We start from the raw sequence: 15,508 nt of genomic DNA, 5'->3' as shown, positions 1-15,508 counted from the left end.
TAGCCTACAAGTAGCCTTGCTGGTTAAGAACATTGGGCCAGTAACCAAAAGGTCAGTGGTTTGAATCCACAAGTGAAATGGGTGAAAAATCTGTCTACTAATTGAGCAAGGCACTTAACCCTAAGTCACTCTGGATAAGATCATCTGTCAAATGCCAACTTAGATAAGATGCTGTAATGTGGATAAACACATACTTTTTTTAAAGGATAAAACACGGGACAACCATGACAAAGTTCCCGGATGAATGAAATCATTAGACCCTAAGTATTGACTGACTGTCTTGTCTCATGACGCCTGCCACTCTGAAATGGTGCACCACCTTGTAGCGACTTTACAATATTCAGCTGATGAGGGAATACTGCCCTCTAATGTTCAGAAACTGAAAGTGGCTGTAGAAATGTTCTTACTTTACCGCTAGGTGGCGTCGCTTGACAGCCCTTTGAAAATTCCTTTATCCAATCTACGGTAAACGGAAATGACTTGTAGTATGGAATGGGAGCTACAGCTTCCGTTGTCTGAGGGCGTTTTTTCAAGCTTAGCACCAGAGATTTTTGGGGTGGTGGCTGCTTGGTTTATAAGTTTGGAGCTCCACCAAGTTATTTGAGGACACTGATTTGAAGGAATTCTCCTCATTTCTAACCTATTGCAATTTGGGCTCTCCAATCCAGGCTTCAAACCTTGTTTTTCTCCTTTTTGGGAAAACAAGTTCACGCATCAAAAGAGTGGTTTACCAGCTGACCAATAAGCTACAATTTGAGCTAGCTACTGTAGCTTGATAGCTGAGAGAGGCGTCGATGCAGGCCATCAAGTGTGTTGTAGTGGGGGACGGGTAAGTTAAACCTACATTTATGTAGCTAGTTAGGTATGTTTTTATAAAATGACGTCATACAATATAAGTTATGATCTAGAATACATTGTCAAAGTGAATTGTTTCTAGTAGCCCACAGTTTGAGCGTTGGCTTACTAATTGGTGACAACTGTCAGTTCCCAACACTAACGTTAGCTAATTAGCGTCAACTAAGTTAGCTTGCTAACATCAGACTGCAAACTTGTTGTGGCATACTAACTAATTGTTACTTTACGGTAACTGTTATGCATTCTCGTTTGCTGTTAGGACCACACGTTTCTTGTTAGGTTAAAATGAGTAGTGGCTAGCGAGTGAGACAAAGCCCGCTGTATGTACTGTTATGAGAAATGATCCATTCCCAGCAACCCTTTAGTGTCCGTCCTATCATTCCACTTACTTCTTGTTACCGCCTTGTATTATGATAAGTGACATAATTTGCTACACCATTGGGTTTTAGATAATTTTCTTCCCTTTGCTTTATTGAGAACTTAACACTTGAGAAGATGACCCACTATCTAGCAGATATTTATCAGAACCTCTTAGTTTCTTTAGAAAGCTTCATACACTACTTACTATATCTCTTTAATTTAAATATGTCTGGAAAAGAGTAGTTTAACTGCCTGTTAATGAACTCCACCATCAACATTATTTAGAACATAGGGACATAGTGCCATGCTTTGTCAATGCTGGTACCATGTCCTAAATAATGTTGATGGTGGAGTTCATTAACAGGCAGTTAACTACTCTTTTCCAGACATATTTAAATTAAAGAGATATAGTAAGTAGTGTATGAAGCTTTCTAAAGAAACTAAGAGGTTCTGATAAATATCTGCTAGATAGTGGGTCATCTTCTCAAGTCTTCATAATATGTCCCTATTGTAGAGCGAAACCCCAACATTGGATCACTACGGGATAATAGGGATGCACAAATTATCGGTGAACATATCGGAATCGGACGATATAAGCTAAAAATGGCAACATCGGTATCGGCCAACGTCTAGTTTAACGTCGAGGTGCAAAACCGATGTCAAAGCTGACGTGTATACCAATAACGTAGGTACATGACGTAATGACGCCACATACAATTTTGCGCTATACGTGCAACAAAGTATTCCGAAACTAGCCTACAATGTCTGCTGTGTGGATCGAGTAGTCAACAAGTCGAGCAGTCATTTGAGAGTAACACAATTTGAGACCACTCAAAGGCAAAATCCATTAAAGCCAAGATAATGGAATTCATTGCCCTTGACAATCAACCGTTCTCTGTCGTGGGTGATGTTGACTTTCGCAGACTGGTTGAGCACCGGTACACACTACCAAGTGTGCTATTTTTCAGATGTTGCCCTACCGGAGTTACAGTAATAGCGTCACTGCGATTAGCTTCACAACATACATACTATGAAACGCCATTTGGGTCTTTGCGTGTCAAAAAAGATACAGTATCACTGTCAAAAGGTACATTAGTACTGTCAAAGCTGTACAAAAGTCTTCAAACACCGGCCATGAACGATGTGTTTACAATACTGAGTTGGTAATAAAGCATCATTTGTTCGACCGCAACTTCTAAGGTAGCTGGCTTTAGTTTGGTACCTAGCTAGCACCAATACAACCAGCCTGAAAACAATGACCAGTAGAAACTGCAGTCATTTTCATTTTTAGCAATGATTAAGGAATCCTTGTAAGTATTAGCTAGGTTGCCTCTTGTTGTTCGCCTATTGAAATTGAACTTCAGTTCATGAAAATAAATAGCTAGCCAGCTACTTAACCCTGTTGCCCAAAGCTAACGTTATAAGCAGCCAGCTAGCTTCATCTGGCTCGTGATGCTCGACCAGACCACAATAAGGATTAGGCACAATGGTGGAATTTGCAGGTTGCCTTAAATAGAAGTCTGTAATTGACAGTGATGCAAATTAATACAAATCGTAGAATTATGCCATACTTTTATTTTTAAGGCTAACCGTGAGGTCCACTATTGTGGCTAGCTTCACATAGATGGGTCAGACCATTAATCAAATAAGAACTGTCTTATAAATGATTGTTATTTTAGATGAAACCTAGCTATATAGTTAGCAAACTATAGCTACTGAAACAGATTGTCGTTTTGCTATGTTTTTGGGGAAGAACATGGTTTGCGTCCATGAGCTAGCCGGCTCTTTTTTTTAATGACCAGCACTGTAGGTGCGTGAGACAAATTTACCAGAATCATAGCATACGTATCGATGAATCTTTGTGACATATGAATGAGTGTAATCAATGTGTAAACTTAATGAACGTGTTAAATGTATTATGTGACGTGCATTCATATTCAAGTCCTGATTGGTCAACAAGCTTATTTCAAATCAAATACAAGTTTATTTGTCACGTGCGCCGAATACAGCAGGTGTAGACCTTACAGTGAAATGCTTACTTACAGGCTCGAACCAATAGTACAAAAAAAGGTATTAGGTGAACAATGGGTAGGTAAAGAAATAAAACAACAGTAAAAAGACAAGCTATATACAGTAGCGAGGCTATAAAAGTAGTGAGGCTACATACAGACACCGGTTAGTCAGGCTGATTGAGGTAGTATGTACATGTAGATATGGTTAAAGTGACTATGCATATATGATGAACAGAGAGTAGCAGTAGCGTTGACACGTTAAATAGTATATTTTTTGACACGCAAAGACCCAAACGACGTTCTGTAGAAATCCTGTTTGAGAATGAAACTACTGAACAAATGAACAACGAAACGGCACAACAAGTAAGTGAAACAGGTTTTGATTGTTTTACTGGTAATGGGGGACATGTATGCGAGCAAAATAAATTTTTGGTCAGTGTGTGTGTAACCTAAATTAGGCAAGTCAGTTAAGAACAAATTCTTATTTACAATGACAGCCTACCCTGGCCAAACCCAGGCGATGCCTGGCCAATTATGCGCCGCCCTATGGGACTCCCAATCACGGCCGGATGTGATACAGCCTGGATTCGACTAGGGACTGTAGTGACACCTCTTGCACTGAAATGCAGTCCCATAGACCACTGCGCGTGTGTGTGATAACTATTCCCTGCTTGGTTTTTTTTGGCAAGGAAAATATCAGTTTCTGCCAGAAATGTCATATCGGTGCATCACTACTTGATAATGCAGACATTTATTCATAGTTTAACTCATTGTCTCAAGTTGGCCAGTTAAACCCCTCCAAGTTCTCCTTTCAGTTTTGAAATTGACATAAACAAAACTAAAGTTGTTTATTTCTCCTCCTTATCCCTCCATCTCTCGTTTTCTCCTCCAGAGCTGTGGGTAAAACATGCCTGCTCATCAGCTACACCACCAATGCGTTCCCCGGGGAATATATACCCACAGTGTAAGTGCTCACTCTCTCACACTCTCTCTCTCACTCCGCAGCAGGTCTTACAAATGGCATAGAGTTTTGTCAGCAAAATAAATGCTGTGCCAGGGTCTAAGTTATAATGCTTAACCCTTCTCCCCTACACTAGAAACATAGTGCTGCATGTTCATGTTAGCATTCTATGTTTACATTTTATAAGAGGTGTGGTTTTAAGTTTTGCCTGTTGAATCAGGAAATTATATATTTAGCCTGTAGAATCATTGACATTTTACTGGTTGCCATTATTTCCTGGTTGTGTGCTAATCACTTCCCTGATGATGTCATTGTGGCGTAACAATATGCATCTCTCCCTGCAGCTTTGACAACTACTCTGCCAATGTGATGGTTGATGGGAAACCAGTGAATCTGGGTCTATGGGATACAGCAGGACAGGAAGACTACGACAGACTCCGACCACTGTCCTATCCACAGACGGTAAAACAACAGGAGAAATGTACTGTTGTCACTAGTGTCATAATTAGTGACTATCTTCATTTCTATCAGTGCATTGCTGTCAGCGGGGCGTAAAGCATCAATTCATACAACGAGTAGGCAACTAGATTCAGCCGCGGGTAGATTTTTGTCGCAGTGGATGGTCGGGGAGTTCATAAACTCTGTCTGTGTGGTTAATTTGTACCATTAACTATAGTAATTTCTACCCTGAAAATTGACCAATGCTAAGCCCAAAAATAGTGTTTGAAAATAACAATTTCATACCTTGATTTACATTGAGACACAATCACTTCTCTTTTATTTGTGGGAATACTTGGGAACAGACTGCCTAAATTTGTAGTTTTTAGCTGAATTCCTGGTGTTAGCTGAATATCCCCCTCAAAAACATTGTTTTCGTTCCGGTTTTGACAACATTGTGAACAATATAACGCAAGTTATTCAGGGCGTTGGGGAAAGGCATATTGCGTTGTTGCCAACATTGAGCATTTATTATGTCAGTCTGCATGTATGGGGATGAGAGTACAGTCCTCTGCCCATAGTACCTAAACAATGTCTGGAGCAGGCATTAAGTGAAAGAGTGCTCTGTCTGCCCCTTTGTCTGCCCTCATTCTGGGCTCTGACTCCTCCCATCAATTGACAGTGGTCAGTGTTCAGGGAAACTTTGTCCTAGATTGAGGACTGGTTCATAAACTCTGTCTGTGTGGTTAATTTGTACCATTCATCATCTCCATGAATTAAAACTCAGTTTTTCATGGTGGATCTTATATAAATTATGCTGTTTGTTTCCTCTCAACAGGATGTGTTCTTGATTTGCTTCTCCCTCGTGAGTCCTGCCTCCTTTGAAAACGTCCGTGCCAAGGTGAGCCATAGCCTTGGCTTTGTTTATCTAGTTCTGTGATAACTTAATGCTTTATCATCAAGGTCATTGCTTGAAAGGGTGGATTTTATCCACATACTCAAAACAACTGATGTATAGACCTGATAGGTAGGCCTCTAGTTTACAGTAATATCCTGATCCTATTCTGACTGACTTGTCCATGTCCTCCGTAGTGGTACCCAGAGGTGAGACACCACTGCCCCAACACCCCCATCATCCTGGTGGGCACCAAGCTGGATCTGAGAGACGACAAGGACACCATCGAGAAGCTGAAGGAGAAGAAACTCACCCCCATCACCTACCCCCAGGGCCTGGCCATGGCCAAAGAGATTGGTTAGTTTACTGATGGTACTTAGTCTTGTCCAGGGGGGTACTGTACATCAAGGTGCCTCACTACAGAAACAGGAGAGGGGCTAGTGTCCTGTCCAGGGGGGTACTGTACATCAAGGTGCCTCAGTACAGAAACAGGAGAGGGGCTGGTGTCCTGTCCAGGGGGGTACTGTACATCAAGGTGCCTCACTACAGAAACAGGAGAGGGGCTAGTGTCCTGTCTGGGGGGGTACTGTACATCAAGGTGCCTCAGTACAGACACCGGAGATAGGCTAGTGTCCTGTCCAGGGGGGTACTGTACATCAAGGTGCCTCAGTACAGAAACAGGAGATGGGCTGTTCTGGCTCGGACAAGGCTTACTTAGTTCTTAGTAGTACTTTAGGGGCCAGTTTCCCGGACGTAGAGTAAGCCTATTACTGGACTCTACACAGCAATGTCAATGCAGTTTCTTCATAGCTTAACCTGGCTCCGCTCAGGGTAGTCATAGCTATTAGTCTATTTAGAATTTTAATGAATTAAATCCCTATTTGCTGTTATGTTGACTGCCAGCCTGTCTCTCTACAGGAGCAGTAAAGTACCTGGAATGCTCAGCCTTGACACAGCGTGGCCTTAAGACAGTATTTGACGAAGCCATCCGGGCGGTCCTGTGTCCCCCACCTGTCAAGAAGAGGAAGAGGAAGTGCTCACTACTCTAAATTCCGCAGACAGGAAGTAGGAAGTCACGCTGCAGTCTGAGCTCACCTATTGGTAATGAATAAGAGGGCGGGGGAGTGTCTTAGGAGGAAGGGGGAGGATTCTACAAAAACCATATGTATCCAGATATAATTTTTTTCTCTTTCACATTGTAATTGGTACATACTACTTAAATATGATTGATTTTATTATACGAAGCTTACAATGAACTCTTCTTCAGCTCTAGGAAGAAGGGGGTTGGACAAGCCCTACATGTTTCCCCTACACTAAGAAATTCCTGCTGCCTTCAAAAATGTTCCCTTTTTTTATGTTCCTGGAAGGTAATACTAATTGCGCTTTTCAATTTCGGTCTCTTTCCACTCCGAGTCCATATTGTTTGTTTACAGACTTCAATGAATTGAGGTGTTGCCAAAATTCCTACTTCATATAACGGTCATCACTTTCTAGGAGCTCCGTGTACACTAAATGTCATGATTTCTTGTTTTTTCTCTTCTGTACAATGTTTGCGACCATAATTTGCTTAATCTTGACAAAACGGTTTATAGCTCAAGAGAAATCTAAATAAACAAATTCTAAGCTTTGTACTAGCTGTTAAGTTCTATAATCATACTCTTATGTAGATTTTGATCAATCATTTCTCCTCAGGTGAATTTGATCCACCTTGGAATACATTGTCAAAACAACTGATGTCAGTCATGGATAATAGCTATCACGTTATACCTAGGTGGATGTAAATGCATATTAGATCAATCTAAATCTCTACTTATTGTACTTGGTGCTCCCCCTTGGTCTGAGAAAAGATCCAGTATTTTGCATTCTTAAGGTGTCTAGACTAAGAATGCACCTGACTAGGTGTATAGGTGAACCTATTGGTCAGAAAGAGGATGGGGAATGGTTCTTTTTATCAGACCAATTTAGATGGATCCCTCTTGTTGGATTAAACAACAGTTTCAAACCATGAGTGTTACTGTACATAAATACATCCATTGTATGAGTGTAGTCCGCCAGCTTTACACTCCAGACACCTGGTGCATCATTACCTTTTTCTTATAGGCCTTGTTTGTTTTTATGGTAGAATCTAGGCCTGTATTTGACGTTATTCCCTTTTAACAGGTTCTGTCAGCAGTTGCCATCTGTCCAGTCCTTTAAAAAACGTATAGTACAAGTGTGAAGAATCTGGAGTTTGTTTGCTACTCGAAAGGATGTCATTGACATGATGCTATGTAAACATTACTATTACTGTATCACTAAACTATTTTAATAGCGTTCAGAAGAAGACTGACCATGTCTTTGGTTTACAGTAGCTTCTAATGGCTGTATTTACAATATACAGTGGTTCAGTGCTCTTTATTTTTGACTGAGTGAGAGGCTGTTGCGCTGAGGTATTACCAGTGTACTAATGAATGGCACATTGAAAGAACTCAATTTTTGTTCTGCTTTTATTTGGACATGATAGTGGTTACTCTGCTGATTTTTTTTTTTTAAAGCAAATAAATTCATTTAAAATCTCTGCCTGTTGTCAGCTTTAAGTTCTGTTGTGTGGCTGTAGGAATGTAAACATTTTCCACCCACTCCCTTAAAACAGAACAGAAGGGTATACTACAAAACAAGGTCAAGTACTTTGCCAGCTAACTTAACTAAATATTCTGAAATCACTTTTTTTGGTTGAGTTTAAAATGAGCATGGTCTACTTAACTCCATAACTAAAAACATATCTATGTTTAGCTTTCTTTATGAACCAGAAAATAAACTATTTCTGATTGTTTATCAAGGTTAGCTGGCTAACTAATTGATCCTGCTTTGTAGTAAACCCCCCTCAGGTTGTATGTATTCAGATCCCTTGACTTTTTCCACATTTTGTTTTGTTACAGCCTTATTCTAAAATGAATTAAATTAGTTTTTAAATTGTAGCCAATATATAAAGTAAAATTAATACCATATTTACATAACTAAATGAGACTTAAAATTGAGCTCCGGTGCATCCTGTTTCAACTGATCATCCTTGAGATGTTTCTACAACTTGATTGGAGTTCAACTGATTGGCCATGATTTGGAAAGGCATTCAACACAGTTAACCGTGCATGTCAGAGCATAAACCTATCGGAGGTTGAAGGATTTGTCTGTAGAGCATGAGACGGGAGTGAGTCACGGCACAGATCTGGGGAAGAGTACCAACAATTCTTCAGCATTGAAGGTCCCCAAGAACACAGTGGCCTCATTCTTAAATGGAAGAAGTTTGGAACCACCAAGACTCTTCCTAAGAGCTTTGGTCAGGGCGGTGCCAAAGAACCCGATGGCCACAAAGTTCCTCTGTGGTGATGGGAGAATCTTACAAAATGACAACCATCTCTGGTGGATTGCTGCAATCAGGCCTTTATTGTAGAGTGGCCAGATGGAAGCCACTCCTCAGCGGCAGGGACTGGGAGACTAGTCAGGATCGAGGGAAAGATGTACAGAGATCCTTGATAACCTGCTCCAGGGCGCTCAGGACCTCAGACTGGAGCGAAGGTTCACTTTCCAACAGGACAATGACCCTAAGCACACAGCCAAGACGATGCAGGAATGGCTTCATGACAAGTCTCTGAATGTTGAGTGGCCCAGCCTGAGCCTGGACTTGAACAACTCTGGAGAGCTCTGAAAATGCTGTGCAGCGACACTCTCCATCAAACTGACAGAGAATAATGGCAGAAACTCCCCAAATACAGGTGTGCCAAACTTGTAGTGTCATTGTCTCTACCTTGCCCTTTGTGCGGTTGTCTGTGCCCAGTAATGTTTGTAGCGCTGCAGTGTTGTCCTATTTTTAATCCCGTTGCCGCAGAAGGCTTTTTTGCCTTTTGGGAAGCTGTCATTGTAGTAAGATTTAACGGACTTGTCTTGTTAAATAAAATTACCCAAAATGAGGCTGTAATCGCTGCGAAGGTACTGCAAAGGACAGAGTAAAGGGTCTGAAAACATATTTCAATGTTTATTTTTTTAAATGAGCAAATATTTCTAAAAACCTGTTTTTGCTTTGACATTATGGTTGTCTATTTTCTGGGATCCTTTATTTCAGCTCATGAAATCAACACTTCACATGTTGCGTTTTATATTTTCACACATTGATATCTGAAGTCATGGCATACTGTTTTCAGTCAGGAGTCTCACCTGCCTTTACCCACTAGTTCACTGGCCTGTCAGAGACCGACATCTTCCCCCCTTCACTAACCCTCAGTGTAACAGGACCTTGGGCGGACTGGGTAGAACTCTTTCCTCCTGCTCCACACACATCTGTTGGAGATGCACAAATCCAATGTGATCCCTCTGGCCTTCCATATTGTCTCGATCCAGAACCCATTATGTCTGGAGGTAGGTACATAGCTACAATACCAGTGGGTCTCTAACCCACCCAACAAACATTCAAACGTTAGAACAAAAAAGTTGACATAGCAAGTAAGTGTTTGCATGCACTCTGCAGCTGGAACAGGAATGTTATTTTTAACAGGACCTTACTACAAACGGGTTGGAAAACTTCCCATGCTTTTTCAAAGCAACGTAACTATTCTTAAACCTCCGTGCTGTACAATGAGTGGCTCAGCCACGGTGGCCAAAACATTTGCTCAACAAGGGTGCAGACAGTTTACATTTAGCTTTTGGATTCTCACTGTAAACTGATTCCTGCTTCGAGGCTGCGTTAAAACGCTCTACAGGACTTCAATGGGCACATTTAAATGCTGCCAAGACAGTTTGAGGACCCCCCAAAAACAAAAAAATCCTCCATCTCAGGTTCTCAACCATTCTCTTGCATACAGTATTATACTGTACTAGTCTGACAATGGAAGAACACAAAAGAAACTCATGTTTATGTTTTATCACAAAACAAGAATGAATGACATAGCACATGGACATTAATAATTTTATTTGCATGTCCCTGACAAAAGTAAAATAGATACATGTACACAAAATGTCTCTTCCAAAGACAAAACATAATCCATCTCCCTGATATAGTCTCTCAGACTATCCAATACAAACAGAGCAGATAAGTAACCAGATCAGACCAGCAGTCTCTCAATGGCCATCTGGGTAGACTGGATCTGGGGCTTCAGCTGAGAACCCTCCTTGATGGTGACCGAGGTGGCGATGACCGGGCGGGAGACCCCACAGGCGCGCCCCAGGGCCTGCTTGGATCGCACAAACACATAGGGGACATTCTTGTCCTCGCAGAGCAGTGGCAGGTGGAGGATGATCTCCAGTGGCTCAGCATCAGCAGCCATCACAATGAACTCGGAGATACCACGGTTCAATGTCTTGGTGGCTGGAAGAGGGTAGACAAGATTCAAGGATTAATGACATGTCTTTGATAGATTAATAGTGCAGAATGAGACCCCCATGGATAACGTGTAGTGATTACAGTCATAATCGGAGCAGGATTTGAAACATCGAATCAGTGGTCTGAGACCAAGCACACAACCTCCATTCAGGGGTAGACGTAACATAGTAAACAAATCTGGGACACTTAAATTAGTTTGATATGTTACATTGGTATCGTATGTATTAATTTGTGGATGTCCATCCATTTCATTCGATATATTAAGAATTTGCAATGCATATGTTACAAATTCCAATTAGTTGTGGCTAACATTAGCCAGGCTAAATGTTAAGGCTAAGAGTTAACCCAGTATTGGACTAAAGGAGAGCACGGTAATCCTTAAGACCTTCCCATCTGAAACAGTTCAAAACAGTTTGTGCATATATGACAATATTTCATAACATTTGTTTGTTTCTTTAGGCTTCCAGCAAGCAGTTTGGAATTCTATACCCAGTCGTCGGTGACTGGTCAACAGTAGGGATTCGTCAATGAAGTGCTGTTATTTAGCGATATAAAATTAGCATATAAACAAGTCTAGCTTGAGAAATACTGCACCAAACACCTTAGTTTGATGTAAAATTACATGACCAAGATGTCTGCAAAAAAAATCAAAATGAATGAAAGATTTGAGTTCGATTAATTCCATTTTGAGGAAGTGTATACTGGCTAAGACATCTCAAGATGGACAAACAGTACCGTTGTCACTCAGTTTAAGCGAAAGTTGAATAAATGCAAGCACACTCGTTCGGTTCACATAACAGAATTGGCCTAGGTGCCAGCCGAAGCATAGCATGCGGAAGCTTTTAGTCCAAGGATCTTACATTTTCAGTTTAAAGGGCGAATTGGCTCTGGAAGCCAAAACAGCCAAATACTCCATCTTTAAACGTTAATCTGTTCTCAATTACTGTACGTTTCTAGTAATATTCATCCCTCTTTCATATCACACCAAAATAATTTCACAAATGCTAAATACATAATTACTGTACACTGTTTTAACGGTTTCAGCCGACAGTATTTTTCAGTGACAACATGTTTGTGCTGCAACATAGCCTAGTGGCGGCAGGTAGCCTAGTGGCGGCAGGTAGCCTAGTGGCGGCAGGTAGCCTAGTGGTTAGAGCATTGGGCCAGTAACCAAAATGTTGCTAGATCGAATCCCCGAGCTGAACAAGGAAGTTAAACCACTGTTCCTAGGCCGTCAATTTAAATAAAAATGTGTTCTTAACTGACTTGCCTAATTAAAAAGGTTAAATAAAATAAATACAATTGAAATATGGCAGAGTGGGAACTCTAACCCTATAAAAAGGTGTGCATTAATTTATTTTACCTTTATTTAACCAGGTAGGCAAGTTGAGAACAAGTCAAGATAAAGCAAAGCAGTTTGACACATTCAACAACACAGAGTTACACATGGAGTAGAACAAACAAACATACAGAAAAATAAGTATATATACAATGTGAGAAAATGAGGTGAGATAAGGGAGGTAAAGGCAAAAAAGAAAAAGGCCATGGTGGAGAAGTAAACAACGCAGCCACTGCCAGCTAGCCTACTTCAGCAGTACTGTATCATTTTAATCATTTTAGTCAATAAGATTCTTGCTACGTAAGCTTAACTTTCTGAACATTCGAGACGTGTAGTCCACTTGTCATTCCAATCTCCTTTGCATTAGCGTAGCCTCTTCTGTAGCCTGTCAACTATGTGTCTGTCTATCCCTGTTCTCTCCTCTCTGCACAGACCATACAAACGCTCCACACCGCGTGGCGCGCCACCTAATCTGGTGGTCCCAGCGCGCACGACCCACGTGGAGTTCCAGGTCTCCGGTAGCCTCTGGAACTGCCGATCTGCGGCCAACAAGGCAGAGTTCATCTCAGCCTATGCCTCCCTCCAGTCCCTCGACTTCTTGGCACTGACGGAAACATGGATCACCACAGACAACACCGCTACTCCTACTGCTCTCTCTTCGTCCGCCCACGTGCTCTCGCACACCCCGAGAGCTTCTGGTCAGCGGGGTGGTGGCACCGGGATCCTCATCTCTCCCAAGTGGTCATTCTCTCTTTCTCCCCTTACCCATCTGTCTATCGCCTCCTTTGAATTCCATGCTGTCACAGTTACCAGCCCTTTCAAGCTTAACATCCTTATCATTTATCGCCCTCCAGGTTCCCTCGGAGAGTTCATCAATGAGCTTGATGCCTTGATAAGCTCCTTTCCTGAGGACGGCTCACCTCTCACAGTTCTGGGCGACTTTAACCTCCCCACGCCTACCTTTGACTCATTCCTCTCTGCCTCCTTCTTTCCACTCCTCTCCCTCTCACCTTCCCCCCCTACTCACAAGGCAGGCAATACGCTCGACCTCATCTTTACTAGATGCTGTTCTTCCACTAACCTCATTGCAACTCCCCTCCAAGTCTCCGACCACTACCTTGTATCCTTTTCCCTCTCGCTCTCATCCAACACTTCCCCTACTCGGATGGTATCGCGCCGTCCCAACCTTCGCTCTCTCTCCCCCGCTACTCTCTCCTCTTCCATCCTATCATCTCTTCCCTCTGCTCAAACCTTCTCCAACCTATCTCCTGATTCTGCCTCCTCAACTCTCCTCTCCTCCCTTTCTGCATCCTTTGACTCTCTATGTCCCCTATCCTCCAGGCCGGCTCGGTCCTCCCCTCCCGCTCCGTGGCTCGACGACTCATTGCGAGCTCACAGAACAGGGCTCCGGGCAGCCGAGCGGAAATGGAGGAAAACTCGCCTCCCTGCGGACCTGGCATCCTTTCACTCCCTCATCTCTACATTTTCCTCTTCTGTCTCTGCTGCTAAAGCCACTTTCTACCACTCTAAATTCCAAGCATCTGCCTCTAACCCTAGGAAGCTCTTTGCCACCTTCTCCTCCCTCCTGAATCCTCCTCCCTCTCTGCAGATGACTTCGTCAACCATTTTGAAAAGGTCGACGACATCCGATCCTCGTTTGCTAAGTCAAACGACACCGCTGGTTCTGCTCACACTGCCCTACCCTGTGCTCTGACCTCTTTCTCCCCTCTCTCTCCAGATGAAATCTTGCGTCTTGTGACGGCCGGCCGCCCAACAACCTGCCCGCTTGACCCTATCCCCTCCTCTCTTCTCCAGACCATTTCCGGAGACCTTCTCCCTTACCTCACCTCGCTCATCAACTCATCCCTGACCGCTGGCTACGTCCCTTCCGTCTTCAAGAGAGCGAGAGTTGCACCCCTTCTGAAAAAACCTACACTCGATCCCTCCGATGTCAACAACTACAGACCAGTATCCCTTCTTGCTTTCTCTCAAAATTCTTGAACGTGCCGTCCTTGGCCAGCTCTCCCGCTATCTCTCTCAGAATGACCTTCTTGATCCAAATCAGTCAGGTTTCAAGACTAGTCATTCAACTGAGACGGACTCTTCTCTGTATCACGGAGGCGCTCCGCACTGCTAAAGCTAACTCCTCTGCTCTCATCCTTCTAGACCTATCGGCTGCCTTCGATACTGTGAACCATCAGATCCTCCTCTCCACCCTCTCCGAGTTGGGAATCTCCGGCGCGCCCACGCTTGGATTACGTCCTACCTGACAGGTCGCTCCTACCAGGTGGCGTGGCGAGAATCTGTCTCCTCACCACGCGCTCTCACCACTGGCGTCCCCCAGGGCTCTGTTCTAGGCCCTCTCCTATTCTCGCTATACACCAAGTCACTTGGCTCTGTCATAACCTCACATGGTCTCTCCTATCATTGCTATGCAGACGACACACAATTAATCTTCTCCTTTCCCCTTCTGATGACCAGGTGGCGAATCGCATCTCTGCATGTCTGGCAGACATATCAGTGTGGATGACGGATCACCACCTCAAGCTGAACCTCGGCAAGACGGAGCTGCTCTTCCTCCCGGGGAAGGACTGCCCGTTCCATGATCTCGCCATCACGGTTGACAACTCCATTGTGTCCTCCTCCCAGAGCGCTAAGAACCTTGGCGTGATCCTGGACAACACCCTGTCGTTCTCAACTAACATCAAGGCGGTGGCCCGTTCCTGTAGGTTCATGCTCTACAACATCCGCAGAGTACGACCCTGCCTCACACAGGAAGCGGCGCAGGTCCTAATCCAGGCACTTGTCATCTCCCGTCTGGATTACTGCAACTCGCTGTTGGCTGGGCTCCCTGCCTGTGCCATTAAACCCCTACAACTCATCCAGAACGCCGCAGCCCGTCTGGTGTTCAACCTTCCCAAGTTCTCTCACGTCACCCCGCTCCTCCGCTCCCTCCACTGGCTCCCAGTTGAAGCTCGCATCCGCTACAAGACCATGGTGCTTGCCTACGGAGCTGTGAGGGGAACGGCACCTCAGTACCTCCAGGCTCTGATCAGGCCCTACACCCAAACAAGGGCACTGCGTTCATCCACCTCTGGCCTGCTCGCCTCCCTACCACTGAGGAAGTACAGTTCCCGCTCAACCCAGTCAAAACTGTTCGCTGCTCTGGCCCCCCAATGGTGGAACAAACTCCCTCACGACGCCAGGACAGCGGAGTCAATCACCACACCTTCCGGAGACACCTGAAACCCCACCTCTTTAGGAATACCTAGGATAGGATAAAGTAATCCTTTTG

The 15,508-nt window shown here is 43.6% G+C and overlaps 2 protein-coding genes across 3 annotated transcripts in view; one reads left to right on the top strand and one right to left on the bottom strand.

The window, feature by feature from the left end:
- Positions 1-509: 509 nt before the first annotated feature.
- Positions 510-8,078, top strand: LOC115112873 (ras-related C3 botulinum toxin substrate 1). 2 transcript variants are annotated; one of them, XR_003861042.2, is made up of 7 exons: positions 510-829; positions 4,120-4,191; positions 4,533-4,650; positions 5,465-5,527; positions 5,719-5,878; positions 6,440-6,622; positions 6,789-8,078. XR_003861042.2 is itself a non-coding variant. In XM_029639894.2 (6 exons), the coding sequence occupies exons 1-6, from the start codon at positions 795-797 to the stop codon at positions 6,568-6,570; spliced, it is 579 nt and encodes a 192-aa protein (XP_029495754.1). In that variant the 5' UTR covers positions 510-794; the 3' UTR covers positions 6,571-8,078. The 2 variants fall into 2 exon arrangements, 1 of the variants encoding a protein (XP_029495754.1); XM_029639894.2 differs by having other exon boundaries at positions 6,440-8,078.
- Positions 8,079-10,446: 2,368 nt separating this feature from the next.
- LOC115112872 (NHP2-like protein 1) overlaps positions 10,447-15,508 on the bottom strand; it is a 5,985-nt gene continuing 923 nt past the window's right edge. The window contains exon 3 of the mRNA XM_029639892.2: positions 10,447-10,859. Within this exon, the coding sequence (XP_029495752.1) occupies positions 10,597-10,859 (263 nt within the window). The 3' untranslated portion in view covers positions 10,447-10,596. The remainder of the gene's footprint in view (positions 10,860-15,508) is intronic.

Source organism: Oncorhynchus nerka, linkage group LG28 (assembly GCF_034236695.1).
Source record: "Oncorhynchus nerka isolate Pitt River linkage group LG28, Oner_Uvic_2.0, whole genome shotgun sequence".
In the NCBI taxonomy this organism is placed as follows: domain Eukaryota; kingdom Metazoa; phylum Chordata; class Actinopteri; order Salmoniformes; family Salmonidae; genus Oncorhynchus; species Oncorhynchus nerka.
The sequence above is the reverse complement of the archived record's forward strand: the minus strand, read 5'-3'. Positions and strand labels throughout refer to the sequence as shown.

Coding starts and splice junctions, on each gene's coding strand:
- LOC115112873 (XM_029639894.2), top strand. CDS start 795: ATGCAGGCCATCAAGTGTGTTGTAGTGGGGGACGG. Junction 4,651..5,464: donor CACTGTCCTATCCACAGACG/GTAAAACAACAG, acceptor TCCTCTCAACAG/GATGTGTTCTTGATTTGCTT. Junction 5,879..6,439: donor GGCCATGGCCAAAGAGATTG/GTTAGTTTACTG, acceptor GTCTCTCTACAG/GAGCAGTAAAGTACCTGGAA.